At 38.1% G+C, this 16,456-nt stretch overlaps 1 protein-coding gene across 1 annotated transcript in view; it reads right to left on the reverse strand.

Annotated features, from left to right (window-relative positions):
- Nucleotides 1-3,777: 3,777 nt before the first annotated feature.
- Nucleotides 3,778-16,456, reverse strand: part of FAM135A (family with sequence similarity 135 member A) — a 140,784-nt gene continuing 128,105 nt past the window's right edge. Inside the window, exons 21-22 of the mRNA XM_049776769.1 lie at nucleotides 6,701-6,814; nucleotides 3,778-5,152 (exon numbers count right to left, since the gene is read on the reverse strand). Coding sequence (XP_049632726.1) covers nucleotides 4,947-5,152; nucleotides 6,701-6,814 — 320 coding nt within the window. The 3' untranslated portion in view covers nucleotides 3,778-4,946. The remainder of the gene's footprint in view (nucleotides 5,153-6,700; nucleotides 6,815-16,456) is intronic.

A 16,456-nucleotide genomic window follows, 5' to 3' on the forward strand; every position in this document is an offset into this window, starting at 1 on the left:
TGGGCCCAGTGATGCTTGAACTTGGTGATGTTCAGAGAACAGTGGACTACTTGATATTGAAGTTGGGTCTTTAAGCATATCATAGCCACACCTGTGTATGGAACTGACTTGAGACCACGGCTAAGGGCTCGAGGGGCCTTAGCTGCCTGTACTCACAAGGGAGGACACTAGGATTGAGAAGCCTTAGTTGCCTGTACCACAAGGGAGGGCACTGGGCTCGAGAAGCAGCCTGTACCCACAAGGGAGGGCACTAGACATTGAGACACCTTGGTTGCCAGTCCATAAGGCACTCGGAAATGGGGAAACTGATAGGGGATGTGGCATAAATCTTATTTGAGACATAACTTCACTAGCATCCTAAGAACATTTGAGCCTCTTTTAAAGACCACTCAGATTTCTGTAAATCCTCCATCATTAATTGTATATACTCAAGCAATTCTTTATTCATCTTGCAAAATTATTAACTACCCTCAACCTATCTTTGCTGTTAGCCTAAGTGCAGTCATATTAAGGATTAATATTTTCAGCCCAGCTGAGAGTGCATGAACTGGAACAAGGCCAAAAAAAAAAAAATCCACCACTCTCTGAAAACTGACCTTGCTACCTGGCTGACCACAGGAATAATTTGACAAGATAGCAGAATAGCCAGAAGCTAAAGGCTGTGCTCTGAGTCTGTAAAAATAAGTATGCAACTTGCTCTGGGCATTTTGTCTGGTACATTGTGAGAACTAACAGTTATGTTTGCAATTATGATGCCTTGCAAAGAAATTTATTATAATTATCCTGCTTTAACTGAAAAATAAAACAGAATTTGAACTTCACTTCCAAGTGTCTGACCTATTTACCAATCACCGACATCATGCATCCACCTTCCTGAACAGGGACCCTGAGAATTCCCTTAGTGTCCAGACCAAGCAGGCTGTGACAATGCAAAATGCATTATTTTTTCCACCTCTTCTTCCTGTTGCATATATATTTAACCAGTCTTTTCTTGTTGCTAAGACCGGGTATAGTTAGTACTACTAATTGCAGTGATCACTGAGATTCCCAGGGTAACAGATTTGATTGTAATGGACTATTACTGTCTTAGGTCGGCAGTCATTTATTGTATAAATTTACTATAGTTTTGGATTGCTTTTCCAAATGTGCTTTTTTTTTTGTATTCCATGTATGGACTTAGTTACAAAAGTTTTTCTAAGTAACTGTCTTATAAAGCATCTTATATATCTTCTTAACCAAAGGACTTCCTTTTTTTTTTTTTTTTTTTTTTTGGTTTTCGGGCCACACCCAGTGGTGCTCAGGGGTTACTCCTGGCTGTCTGCTCAGAAATAGCTCCTGGCAGGCACGGGGGACCATATGGGACACCGGGATTCGAACCAACCACCTTTGGTCCTGGATCGGCTGCTTGCAAGGCAAACACCACTGTGCTCTCTCCCCGGGCCCAGGACTTCCTTTTCTGTGAAAGATGAAAAGGACCGTGTATGGATGCCAGTGGGATTAACTAGTCTTAATACATATCCTATCAGACCATAAGCACTGGTCTTCAAGAATAATGGACCACCCGACTGAGGGTTATTTTTGGACTCAGGTTGAGATACTTTGAGATGCTGTGCTAAGGGATTTGGCATATGTCCCAAGCAAGTTTACCATTTTCAGTGATAGTTCCAAAAACAGCAGAGGGAGTGACATCTGTCCATATATTTTACTTTCCTGTGGGAAAAGAATCTGCCATATGTCCTGAATAGCTTTGATGTAATTGCTGAGTATGTCAGTCTTAAGGCGGGATAATTAATCTCCTAATCTTGATCTGTTCCAGTCATAGAGGTGGATTAAAGTAACAGAACAATGCCATGATGTAACTCTGCTTCCCAAAAGACTAGCTTCTGTCTGCTGAAATATTTTCTTGCAATGGACTGATAGTGGAGTGGGTAGGACATTCACCTTGCATGTAGCTGACCCAGGTCTGAACCCTGGCACTTCATCTGGCTCCCAAGCCTTCCAAGAGTGATATTTGACTGCAGACTCAAGAGTAAGCCTGCCAGGTGAGGTGTAGTCCCAAAACAAATTCCTAGCGTATGGACTTTTAAAGTTACCTATTATGTGTAAAGGTATCTTCTGGTCTTTCTGTATCACTGTGGGACTTAACAATAACTATGCAATAGTGCCAATATATTGGTCACTAATCCTTTGCTATAGTAAAGATTACCTTTCTTTACCCAGGTATTAGTCTCCTGTCAGAATCACCAAAATCACAGCAAGCAAGCAGTCAAGTAGAAAAAAAAATCTTCACTGCTCCTTTATACTTCTTGCTCTCATTGCCATGATTCCAGGTTCTGTTGGTATTATGATTTTTATATCCAAGGGAAGGTTTAAAGAACTGGAATCTCCTCTGAACTGGAATTTTAGATTGCCACATTATTATTTTAAGATTAGTCCCTAGGATTGTTTGAAAGGTGGTTATGGTGCTAACTGGAATGATTTGCTCTGACAACTATGCCCCCCTATAGTAGGGGAGGATGCTTATTTCCTATTAGGAGTATGGTGAAAAATATGACTATAATATCTCTTCACAATACCATTTTGAACATAAACATAAATGCAAGAATATTCAAACAGAACTTTGGCTCCTCCATTGTTATCTGAATGAGTGTTGGTTGAACATAAAGCAAACAAAAGCCATAGAGATAACACAACAGGCACAGTGGGCAAGACCCTGGCTCTGTACTCAGCTGATCCAGTTCAATCTTTGGCATTCCATATGGTCTTCTCTAAGCTCTGATCATGGAGCACAGAGCCAGGAACAAGTCCCAAGCACTGCTGAGTGTAGTTCATCAAAATATAGCAAAAAGGGAGGGCTCTAGGGATTGTTCAGTGGCAAAGTATCTGAGCTTGAGCAAGATGTGACACTAGGGTATGATTCTGGGAGAGTACAACTACAGTGTGCAAGCACTATGGCCAAGTATGCAACTCCTAGCAAGTATGTGTATGAACAATTCAAGCAAGATATTCCTGTGGGAACACATGCAAGCAAGTGTAAAAAAAGTGAGACATCTGTTTAGCACTGGCCCAGTAAGTAACACAACCAACTGTGTGTGATCACCTGATCATTGCAACAAGAAACTAAAATAAGGATGGGCTTCAAGGAAAAAAAAAAAAAGCAAATAGGGAATAAGTAATAATGGTGGCAAGTCATTACCACCAAGCGTATGAACAGTGGCAGAAATGGAGAAATATATTTAACTGGTTCCTTCCGACTCATGCAAGTGCTTTACAAACTTTATAAATTTCCTTTTCTTGCTCACCATATATTCTTACTTTATATGGGATGGTGGTGACTAGTCACCAGAGGTATACTGTCATTCATCTCTGGCATCTTTATAATTCTTCCCCTATTTTTACATTTAAAATGCATCTTCATACTGCTACTATCCATTATCCATCTACCAACTGGTTATGTGAATTTCTCTTGTTTCTGTAACTTTTGGGGGAGTGGGCATACCTGGTGGCCCTTAAGGTTTACTCCTGTCTCTTGCTCAGAAATCACTCCTGGCAGGCTCAGGGGACCATCTGGGATGCCAAGGGTCGATCTGGATCACATGCAAGGTAGTGCTAACCTGCTGTGCTATCACTCCGACCCCTGTTTCTATAATCTTATCTCACTAGTTTACCTACTAAGGTAATAACATACAAATCATGTTGGTGTACAGAATAATAGTTGATTCAATTATAAACATACATACTACCTCCAGTATTCTGAAAATAAGCAAGTGTCTTAGATGTTCTTCCAGAGTCATCTGACCCTTTATTAACACCAGAGGCAATAACACATTTCTCAAAATAAACATGCATCAATTATACAATAATACAAAAACCTCTGTCCATCACAATATGTGAATGCAGACAAACCTCCGCTCCACCCTTAGTGCATTATTATTTTCACATATAAAACAGAAAAGGAAAATAGTGAATTTAAATGCTATTCAGCACCATTAGTAAAATTAACATCTCCATATATCAAAAACATTTGTAGCTGTTATCACCAAACATGTATTTTTTTCCATTTTAACATGAATAATTTTATTTACATCACTCTGAAGTTCACCAAATATTAACGATATTTAAAAGTTATCTAAATTCATAAAAGTACTTCATAAATTTCAACATGTTATTGTTATGTACATATAAGGAAGTTCATGAAAAAAGTTAGACATGTTGTCAAAAAGTTCAAGCAACATTACCAAGTGTAGCAGAATTCCAACTAAATCAAGGCAGAAGGCAAACATTAAAAAATCTCTAGATGCTGCTAACCCGAACATGAAAAATTCCAGTAGTAAGTCAGTATGAGAAATAATGTTGAATCGCCAGTAGAAAATATATTTTAAAAGGCATGATGTTTAATAGCAATAATATAATGACTTTTTATAGAAAACTTCTGTAACATTTTCATATATGAACTATTCAGTTTGACTGGTCTAAAGAAGTTGATTTCAAAAAATATATTTTAGCAGCCATCATTTTATTTCCAGTTAAATAGTAAAAGGTTAAAAGTAAAATCTGCAATTTACTATATCCCAGTACTAGAAAATTAAAAACTCATGCTATTCTCACAATAATGGCCTCTAATATGTTTCTGATGTAAGGATTGTGGGAAGCCAATAAACAATCAAATATACATATAGCCCGGGCTTAAAGTTTCACTGAAATACATAAGTAGCAAAATATATGAAAAGAATGGAAAAGTAAAAATATAGTTAAAAAAATTGCACAGCCACATTACCTAGAAAGTAAAAGTAGATGTTTACAAAGCTCTTAACATGGATGATATAAATTATCTCCCATATAAAAAGATATAAATATTTCATAGAACTTATCAACATCTACAATTTACTATAACACATTATTTGAATCACTGCTGAATGAGGTAAATGTCTAGCAATGTTTTTGTCTTATTGGAAATATTTAAGGGCAGCAACCAGGAAGAATTTCTCTAAAAATATTTCTGAATCAAGAACAGCTATATGTGCAGCTCTCCCAATGAGTGAATCAGCTGTATTGGGCAATGTATTGATGATATTATATCTAACCAAGTTGCAGTCCTTGCTTTGCAGAACTGGATGAAGCAAGTTATGGATCATTTCTGAATATATTTGTCCTATAAACAAACAAATACAAAATAAGAGATTAATTCACATGAAAAGCAGATAAAAATCACATTTTGGGGGGGGGGGCAGAGCTATAGCATAGTGGATAGACTATTTACCTTGCATGCCTGATCTCAGTTTGATCACTGGCATCCTATACAGTCTCTCCTTTCTCCCTCCCTTCCTTTATTTTTTTGGACACACCGGCAATGCTTAGAGGTTACATCTAGCTCTGTGCTCTGGAATCACTCCTGGCAGTACTCAGGAGGACCATATTAGATACCAGGTTGGCCATATACAAGGTAAGCATCCTACCCATTGTATGATTTATTCATACAATCTTATGTATTTATATCATAAAATTTAATACTAATTACCTAAATTGTATTTATGTATTTATATCATAAAATTTAATACTAATTACCTAAATTGTAGTAACAAATCTTCACTACCTCCCAAACAGAATGAGTGATATATTAAATAGCCAATGGTAATAGACCCTTGAGAGACTACTTACAGAAAGGGTCTGCTAAAGGTATAAGAGAAAAATCTAAACAAGGCAATTATTTTACCTCTTGCACTGTGTCTTTCATTTACAAAAGTTATTTTTATGTTACAATGCTCATAAAATCATTTTAAGCAACTGAGTACCTACCAAATACTGTGGCACAATGTCAGGTACTACACTAGGCAAGGCCAATACCAAGATAAAAGTTCCAGTCTGAACAAGCATATTTTTCACATTGTGGAAAGAAAAAGGCTAAAGATGAAGATGAAGAGTATAAAAGTGGTCACATTCAACAACAGAATTGGATTATTAGGAAGTAGGATATCTAGGTTTTTGCCCTAAGCCTACAAATAACCTTCAAAAACTTTAGGCAAGCCACTTAAACATCACTAGGTGCCTCAATTATAAAATATGAAGTAAGGGCAGAAGAGCTAGTTTTACAGTTAAAATGCTTGCCTTGCATGTGGCTAACATAGTTCATTCCCTGGCAGCTCAAATCCCACGAGTATTTCCAGGAACGATCCTTAAACACAGAAGGAGTAAGCCCTGATCAATACTAGTGTGGCACCCAAACAAACAAACAAACAAAACTAAGTAAGAGTGAAGCCTCCTACCTGAGGTAAAGAGCTATGCTATAAGTTTCTTTCTTTCTTTTTTTTTTTTTAATAGCCAAAGCTAGTTTTGATTAGACATATTTGATAATTTTTGGGCTATAGCAGAATAGCATGAACATTACCCACAACCACATATCCAAATAATTCAGAGTAATTAAAAAAAAAAAGGCTGTTTTGAGATAGAGAAAAAAATGAAAAAGTTCTTTGAAATACTTTTTTTTGGTTTATTTATTTATTAATTAATTGGTTTTTGGGCCACAACTGACAATGCTTAGGAGTTACTCCTGGCTCTGTGCTCAGAAATTGCTCTTGGCAAGTTCAGGGGACCATATGGGATGCCAGGAATAGAACCGGGTCCATCCCGGGTTGGCCGCATGCCTTACCGCTGTGCTATCTCTCCGGCCCCTCTTTGAAATACTTCTAATTTATGTTGTTACCTGACTGTTTGTCCTTTAATGCTGTTTTACACATTTCAATTCGGGCAGAGTGATAAGGAACATAGCGATCCTGTAGTGAACCCACAAGCACAACGTTTTTGAAATAATGAAGTCCTGGGAAGAGAAATATAATGCAACAATTAGCCAGATTTTAAAGTATCATAATGACCAAGAAATTAATTTTTAATACTTATTTTAATGCTTTTATAATCCTGATGAATTTTTTCTCCAAATTTCTATATATTCTCTATAGAAGTTCCCCTAACCAGTTTTCTTATGAACTAATATGAAGAATCACTTGTCTTGCATGCAGCTGGTTTAGTCTTGGTTTGATATACCAACACTGCATGGCCCATTGAGCATAACCAAGGGAACTCCTGAGCACAAAGGAAGGACTATCCCCTCAGTAGTCATTTGGGTATGGCCCAAACTCCCCCTCTATCCAACAGTTTTAGGTTTTATGGCTCACATTTTAAACACTGAATGATCTAAACTATAATTAGAGTGGAACAAACCACTGATCTATAACCTCACAACTGGCTTTTCTTATTAATGTAAAAGGCATATTTCTTTGCACTCCATTGAGTACTAACTAATTTGCACAACTTTAGGGATGCCATTCACATCCCAGTTTACTTCCTGGAGCTGTATGCTGCACAGTGGCAGTCTGGCTCAACAAATCTTCATTTTTTTGTTTTCCTAAATGACCTTTAGCAACAAATGTTCATTTTTTACTTTACAAAATGATCTACTTTTTCTTTAACTATGCATATATATATATATATATATATATATATATATATATATATATATCTTCAAACCCTTCTATAACTGTAACTGGCTTTGCTCCTACTTCACTAAAAATATAGAAGAACCAGAGAAAACATCCACACTTCCACAATTGTGTATATCTTCAAGTGCTATGCCTTTGCTTTTGCTCCTAAAATGAACTGCCTATGCTCACACTTCAGTGAGCCTTTTCACCTGGATGTTAGATTCCAATTCCTTTTTTATTTTAAAAAAGAAATAGTTCTAGAAGACATCATGTCTCTCTCATGCACTGTTAATTTTATTTTTTTTTGGATCATGATGATTAATATACAGAATACTTTTATTTTTCCCATCCTAAAAATTATTTACTCTTAGAACTTTATATACCTCCAATTGCCATCTGACATGGAAATTTTAATATATAGAGTATCTACTAAAATTATTATATTGACAGTATACGTCATTGGTAAGACAGAAAACCTGTGATGAACAGCAGCAGTGGCTCCAGAAGCAGGCAGCTTTTGGAATCAAAAGAGCCATTCTGAATTGAGATTAGTATGCCCAGACAAGAGTGTGGCCTGTACACAGAAAGGACATGAGACTGGCAGCAAGATTGCCAGCTGTGGGCTGTGGGCAATTTTTTTGAATCAAAAGAGGTATTCCTTATAGTTAATACAGTCTTGATTTCTTTCCACTGCTATCATCTCATTTATATATCACAAACATTTTACCTTTAAACTGGCCTGGTTCCTTCATTTTTCCTGCCTTTGATAGTCAATACTGTATGCCATGGTATGCATAAATATACAGTGTATATTACTATACAGTTTAGCAAAAAGTTTTAAAAAGCTTTTTTGGTTAAAAGCTGTTGGAAAATTTAATGCTAATTTTAATGTCTAACTTAGTAATTAACTTATTCCTTTTTTGGCAGGGGAATTTGGATATCAACTGGCAGTGCTGAGGGAGTCACCTGGCAGTGCTTGGCAGAACATGTGGTGCCAGGAGCTATACCCAGGCCTCCTGCATGTTGTCAGTCCTTTGAGCTATCTCTATACTCCAATAGGTCTGGTAAAGCACTAAAAAAGGTTACTTTTAAGAGTGACCAGGGGGCTGGAGGGGTAGCACAGCTGTAGGGCATTTGCTTTGCACAAAGCTGACCTGGGACTGACCCAGGTTTGATTCCTGGCATGCCCTGAGCCTGCCAGAAGCAATTTCTGAGTGCAGAGCCAGAAGTAAACTCCTGAGTGCCACTGGGTATAACCCAAACACCAAAAAAAAAAAAAAAAAAGTAAGTGACCTGGAAAACTGGAGACCCCAGCCCCCTATCAACACTGCTCTGCCCAGTCCTCAACAAGAAATTGGCCAGATCTGATGTTTATCTGTCCTCTAAACCTCAAATGCACAGACACTAGTATATGTATGTGAATGAATACATTGCTAAATACTTCTAAACATGGCAGGTGGGACATAACTGCTGGTTTAAAGAAAAACTCAAGGAATAAATAAAAAGATTCCTTGAGACTAAAGATAATGAAGAAACAAATGATCAACATCTATGGGACGGACAGAGCAACAGCATTAATTAGAAAAACTCATAGCAATAGAGGCATATATAAGGAAAAAGAAAAAGATAAAATTGACAAGTTAAATGTACACCTTAAATGTCTAGAAAACAAACACTAGTAGAAGAAAAGAGATAATAAAAACCAAAGCATAAATCAATGATATAGAAATCAAGAAAGCAATACAAAGAATTGATGAAACCAGGAGCTGGTTCTTTGAATGAATAAACAAGATAACAAGACTCATGAGGAAGAAAAGATAAAGTGCTGAAATAGATTGGCTCAGAAAAAAAAGGGGAGGAAATTATAAAGAAATCTCCAGAAATCCAAGATATCATGAGAGCTTACTATAAACTTTATTTGATAAACTAGAGAACTTAGAAGAAATTTCTAGAACCACATAATCTTCCAAAACCAAATGAGGAGAAAGTAGATAGCCTGAAAATGAAAATGAAATTGTAACAATAACTAAGGATTTTCCAAAAAAAAAAAACCCCACAAAAAAAACAAGCCAGGCCTACATGAGTTTATGGGTGAGTTTCACCAAGCACTCCAAGATGTGCTGTCATTGATCTTAATTTAATCTCTTCCAAAATATCTGCAAAATGACAACTCTCCCTAGCAACCTTTTTTCCTCTCCTTAGCAATTTCTATGAAGCTAACCAATACACTGATACCTAAAGCTTACAGAAATACTATAAAAAAAAAAAACCAATTTCAGATCAAATTCTCTAATGAGCACTGAGGAAAAATCCTCAACAAATTTTTAACAAAGCAAATCCAACAGCATATCAAAAGAAATCATAATCATGAGGTGGGTTTCAGGGAGATGCAAGGTGAGTTTCAAGGGGATATACATCCAAATGTATGCATCAATTAATATCATATACCACAACAGTGAAAAGAAAGATAAGTACCATATAATCATATCAATATATGCAGAGAAAGCTTTTGACAAGATCCATACCATTTATGATTAAACCCTCAGCAAAATAGGGTTAGAAGGACTCTTCCTCAAGAAAGTAACATCTATCTATAAAGAGCCTATAGCCAATATTATTCTTAATGATGAAAAACTGAAAGCATTACCACTGAGATTAGGCACAAGACAAGAATATCCACTGTCGGGGCTGGAGAGATAGCATGGAGGTAAGGCGCTGTTTGCCTTTCATGTAGAAGGTCATTGGTTTGAATCCTGGCATCCCATATGGTCCCCCGAGCCTTCCAGGAGCAATTTCTGAGCGGGAAGCCAGGAGTAACCCCTGAGTGCTGCCGGGTGTGACCCAAAACTAAAAAGAAAAAGAATATCCACTGTCTTCATTCTTTTTTTTTTTTTTTGGTCTGTCTTGTCTTAAAGTAGACCTTTCACTTTTTCTTTCTTTTTTTTTTAATTTTTTTTTATTTAAACACCTTGAATACATACATGATTGTGTTTGGGTTTCAGTCATAAAAGGAACACCACCCATCACCAGTGCAACATTCCCATCACCCATGTCCCAAATCTCCCTCCTCCCCACCCAACCCCCGCCTGTACTCTAAACAGGCTCTACATTTCCCTCATACATTCTCAATATTAGGACAGTTCAAAATGTAGTTATTTCTCTAACTAAACTCATCACTCTTTGTGGTGAGCTTCCTGAGGTTAGCTGGAACTTCCAGCTCTTTTCTCTTTTGTGTCTGAAATTTATTATTGCAAGAATGTCTTTCATTTTTCTCAAAACCCATAGATGAGTGAGACCATTCTGCGTTTTTCTCTCTCTCTCTGACTTATTTCACTCAGCTTAATAGATTCTGTGTACATCCATGTATAGGAAAATTTCATGACTTCATCTCTCCTGACAGCTGCATAATATTCCATTGTGTATATGTACCACCGTTTCTTTAGCCATTCATCTGTTAAAGGGCATCTTGGTTGTTTCCAGAGTCTTGCTATTGTAAATAGTGCTGCAATGAATATAGGTGTAAGGAAGGGGTTTTTGTATTGTATTTTTGTGTTCTTAGGGTATATTCCTAGGAGTGGTATAGCTGGATCGTATGGGAGCTCGATTTCCAGTTTTTGGAGGAATCTCCATATCGCTTTCTATAAAGGGTGAACTAGACGGCATTCCCACCAGCAGTGGATAAGGGTTCCTTTCTCTCCACATCCCCGCCAGCACTGTTTGTTCTCATTCTTTGTGATGTGTGCCATTCTCTGTGGTGTGAGGTGGTATCTCATTGTTGTTTTGATTTGCATCTCCCTGATGATTAGTGATGTGGAGCATTTCTTCATGTGTCTTTTGGCCATGTGTATTTCTTCTTTGTCAAAGTGTCTGTTCATTTCTTCTCCCCATTTTTTGATGGGATTAGATGTTTTTTTCTTGTAAATTTCTGTCAGTGCCTTGTATATTTTGGAGATTAGCCCCTTGTCTGATGGGTATTGGGTGAATAGATTCTCCCACTCAGTGGGTGGCTCTTGTATCCTGGGCACTATTTCCTTTGAGGTGCAGAAGCTTCTCAACTTAATATATTCCCATCTGTTAATCTCTGTTTTCACTTACTTGGAGAGTGCAGTTTCCTCCTTGAAGATGCCTGAAGTCTCAATGTCCTGGAGAGTTTTGCCTATGTGTTGTTCTATATATCTTATGGTTTGGGGTCGGATATCGAGGTCTTTAATCCATTTGGATTTTACCTTCGTACATGATGTTAGCTGGAGGTCTAAGTTCAATTTTTTGCAAGTGGCTAGCCAGTTGTGCCAACACCACTTGTTGAAGAGGCTTTCCTTGCTCCATTTAGGATTTCCTGCTCCTTTATCAAAAATTAGGTGATTGTATGTCTGGGGAACATTTTCTGAGTATTCAAGCCTATTCCACTGATCTGAGGGTCTGTCCTTATTCCAATACCATGCTGTTTTGATAACTATTGCTTTGTAGTACAGTTTAAAGTTGGGGAAAGTAATTCCTCCCATATTCTTTTTCCCAATGATTGCTTTAGCTATTCTAGGGTGTTTATTGTTCCAAACAAATTTCAAAAGTGCCTGATCTACCTCTTTGAAGAATGTCATAGGTATCTTTAGGGGGATAGCGTTGAATCTGTATAACGCCTTGGGGAGTATTGCCATTTTGATGATGTTAATCCTGCCAATCCATGAGCAGGGTATGTGTTTCCATTTCCGCGTGTCCTCTCTTATTTCTTGGAGCAGACTTTTATAGTTTTCTTTGTATAGGTCTTTCACATTTTTAGTCAAGTTGATTCCAAGATATTTGAGTTTGTGTGGCACTATTGTGAATGGGGTTGTTTTCCTAATGTCCATTTCTTCCTTATTACTATTGGTGTATAGAATGGCCATTGATTTTTGTGTGTTAATTTTGTAGCCTGCCACCTTGCTATATGAGTCTATTGTTTCTAGAAGCTTTTTGGTAGAGTCTTTAGGGTTTTCTAAGTAGAGCATCATGTCATCTGCAAACAGTGAGAGCTTGACTTCTTCCTTTCCTATCTGGATTCCCTTGATATCTTTTTCTTGCCTAATCGCTATAGGAAGTACTTTCAGTGCTATGTTGAATAGGAGTGGTGAGAGAGGACAGCCTTGTCTTGTGCCAGAATTTAGAGGGAAGGCTTTTAGTTTTTCTCCATTGAGGATAATATTTGCCACTGGCTTGTGGTAGATGGCCTTAACTATATTGAGAAAGGTTCCTTCCATTCCCATCTTGCTGAGAGTTTTGATCAAGAATGGGTGTTGGACCTTGTCAAATGCTTTCTCTGCATCTATTGATATAATCATGTGGTTTTTATTTTTCTTGTTGTTGATGTTGTGTATTATGTTGATAGACTTACGGATGTTAAACCATCCTTGCATTCCTGGGATGAAACCTACTTGATCGTAGTGGATGATCTTCTTAATGAGGCATTGAATCCTATTTGCCAGGATTTTGTTGAGGATCTTTGCATCTGCATTCATCAGCGATATTGGTCTGTAATTTTCTTTTTTCGTAGCATCTCTGTCTGGTTTAGGTATCAAGGTGATGTTGGCTTCATAAAAGCTATTTGGGAGTGTTTCCACTTGTTCAATTTCATGAAAGAGTCTTGCCAGGATTGGTAGTAGTTCCTCTTGGAAAGTTTGATAGAATTCATTAGTGAATCCATCTGGGCCTGGGCTTTTGTTTTAGGGCAGACTTTTGATTACCATTTTTATTTCATCAATGGTGATGGGGGTGTTTAGATATGCTACATCCTCTTCTTTCAACCGTGGAAGAGTGGAAGATTATAAGAGTCCAAGAATTTATCCATTTCTTCCAGGTTCTCATTTTTAGTGGCATAGAGGTTTTCAAAGTAGTTTCTGATTACCCTTTGAATCTCTGTCATATCAGTAGTGATCTCTCCTTTTTCATTCCTAATACGAGTTATGAAGTTTCTCTCTCTCTCTCTTTCTTTGTTAGGTTTGCTAGTGGTCTATCAATCTTGTTTATTTTTTCGAAGAACCAACTTCTGCTTTAGTTGATCTTTCGGATTGTTTTTTGGGTTTCCACTTCGTTGATTTCTGCTCTCAGCTTTGTTATTTCCTTCTGTCTTCCTATTTTTGGGTCCTTTTGTTGAGTACTTTCTAGTACTAGAAAGTACACAACTAGCTGTGTCATTAATCTACTCAGGTAAGCTCCTTCTTCCTTCCTGATGTGTGCTTGCAAAGCTATAAATTTTCCTCTCAGTACTGCTTTTGCTGTGTCCCATAAGTTCTGATAGTTTGTGTCTTTATTGTCATTTGTTTCCAGGAACCTTTTGATTTCCTCCTTGATTTCATCTCGGACCCACTGGTTATTGAGTATGAGGCTGTTTAACTTCAGGTGTTAAAGTTTTTCTTCTGAGTCCCTTTGGAATTCACAAATAATTTCAGAGCCTTGTGGTCAGCGAAGGTAGTCTGCAAAATTTCTATCCTCTTGATCTTATGGAGGTATGTTTTATGTGCCAGCATGTAGTCTATCCTGGAGAATGTCCCATGTACATTGGAGAAGAATGTGTATCCAGGTTTCTGGGGATGGAGTGTCCTATATATATCCACTAGGCCTCTTTCTTCCATTTCTCTCCTCAGGTCTAGTATATTCTTGTTGGGTTTCAGTCTGGTTGACCTATCCAGTGTTGACAAAGCAGTGTTGAGGTCCCCCACAATTATTGTATTGTTATTGATATTGTTTTTCAGATTTGTCAACAGTTGTTTTAAATATTTTGCTGGCCCCTCATTTGGTGCATATATGTTTAGGAGAGTTATTTCTTCCTGTTCTACATACCCCTTGATTAATATAAAATGTCCATCTTTGTCCCTTACAACCTTCCTGAGTATAAAGTTTGCATTATCTGATATTAGTATGGCCACTCCAACTTTTTTATGGGTGTTGTTTGCTTGGATAATTTTTCTCCAGCCTTTTATTTTGAGTCTATGTTTGTTCTGACTATTCAGGTGCGTTTCTTGTAGGCAGCAGAAGGTTGGATTGAGTTTTTTGATCCATTTAGCCACTTTGTGTCTCTTAACTGGTGCATTTAGTCCATTGACGTTGAGAGAAAGAATTGTCCTGGGATTTAATGCCATCTTTATATCGAAATTTGGTGTGTCTTTTGGGTAGTCTTGTCTTAGATTAGGTCTTTCAGTTTTTCTCTTAAGACTGGTTTTGAGTCTGTAAAGTTTCTGAGCTGTTTTTTGTCTGTGAAACCATGTATTCTTCCGTCAAACCGGAAAGTGAGTTTTGCTGGGTACAGTATTCTAGGTGAAACATTCATTTCATTCTGTCTTGTCACAATATCCCACCACTGCTTTCTGGCATTTAGTGTTTCTGGTGACAGGTCTGCTGTAAATCTCAAGGATGCTTGCTTGAATGTAATTTCCCCTTTTGATCTTGCTGTTTTCAGAATTCTGTCTCTATCTGTGGGATTTGTCATTGTGACTAGGATGTGTCTTGGGGTGGTTTTTCTTGGGTCTCTTTTGGTTGGTACTCTTCGAGCATGCAGGATTTGATCACATATATTCTTTAGCTCTGGGAGTTTCTCTTTAATGATGTTCTTGACCGTTTATTCTTCCTGGAAATTTTCTTCCTGGGTCTCTGGGACTCCAATGATTCTTAAGTTGTTTCTGTTGATCTTATCATAGACCTCTATTTTCATCTGTTCCCATTCTTTGACTAATTTTTCCATTGTCTGTTCATTTGTTTTAAGTTTTTTTTTTCCAATCTCTCCTGTTGTATGGAATTGTTATGTATCTCATCTTCCACAGCACCAAGTCTATTCTCAGCTTCTGATACCCTGTCCCAGAGCTTATCCATTTTGTCATTCACTTCGTTTACTGATTTTTTCAGGCCTGTTAGTTGACATGTTATTTCAGTTTGGAGTTTTGTGATTTCTGTCTTCATATTTTCTTGATTTTTATTAGTGTTCTGTTCTATTCTATTCATGGTTTCTTTGAGTTCTTTGAGTATATTCCATATTGCTACTCTAAAGTCCTTATCTGAGAGATTGATTAGTTGGTTGGTCGTTAACTGGTCATCAGAATTGTCATCTTCATTCTCTATGTCTGATGCTGGCCTGCATTGTTTCCCCATTGTCACACTTGTATTGTGGGTTTTTCTACGTGTTGTGGTGGTATTCATTGGTTATATGATGCAGGCAGCACACTTCTCTGGCTCCGCCCTTTCTGGATGGGCCGACTTGCCTCCAAGGTAGGGGAGTCCTCCGTGGATGAAGCCTCACACAGGATCAAATCTTAGGCCCAAACACGCAGGAGAGAAGACAGTCTGGAGAGAAATTCTTGCTTCTGTGATCCAGCACAGTTCTTAGTGTGGTTTTTTTCTTCTTGTGATGGTGTTCTTTTTTTAGAAAGAGCGCACAGCTGCGTAGCGAAGTGGAGTTAAGTGCCTTCTGAAGCCTCTTTTCAGCCCACTCTCAGGAGGTTCACGCAACAGGATAGCAGAGACACACATAGGCAGCACTCACAATTTTTCACAGTCGGGCCCCACTGGTCAGGCGTAGTTTTCACTCGCTCGCTGGGCAGCTTCAGAATGCTGTATTTTTGGGGTTCACTTCCCAGGACTCTGAGGAGGGTCACTGGCTCTCTGGGTAGCTTCCGAATGTAGTTTCTTTGGGGTTCGCTTCCCAGGGCTCTGAGGAGAGCTTCCAGAGTTCAGGAAAGACAGAGAAGAGTAGGACAGGGCTTCCTTCAGGTGCTCAGTTTCTGGCTCGCTGGGTAGCTTCCAAATGTAGTTTCTTTGGGGTTCGCTTCCCAGGGCTCTGAGGAGAGCTTCCAGAGTTCAGGAAAGACAGAGAAGGGTAGGACAGGGCTCCCTTCTGGTGCTCAGTGTCCTCAGAAGAAGCACAGCCAGGTGGAGACTCTGCAGGTAGAGCAGTCAGCACTCTGCCTGGAAACCCCCACATCCAGCCATTTCTCCCTGTCTTCATTCTTTTTTTTTTT

The sequence above is a fragment of the Suncus etruscus genome, chromosome 7 (assembly GCF_024139225.1).
Source record: "Suncus etruscus isolate mSunEtr1 chromosome 7, mSunEtr1.pri.cur, whole genome shotgun sequence".
Taxonomy (NCBI): Eukaryota; Metazoa; Chordata; class Mammalia; order Eulipotyphla; family Soricidae; genus Suncus; species Suncus etruscus.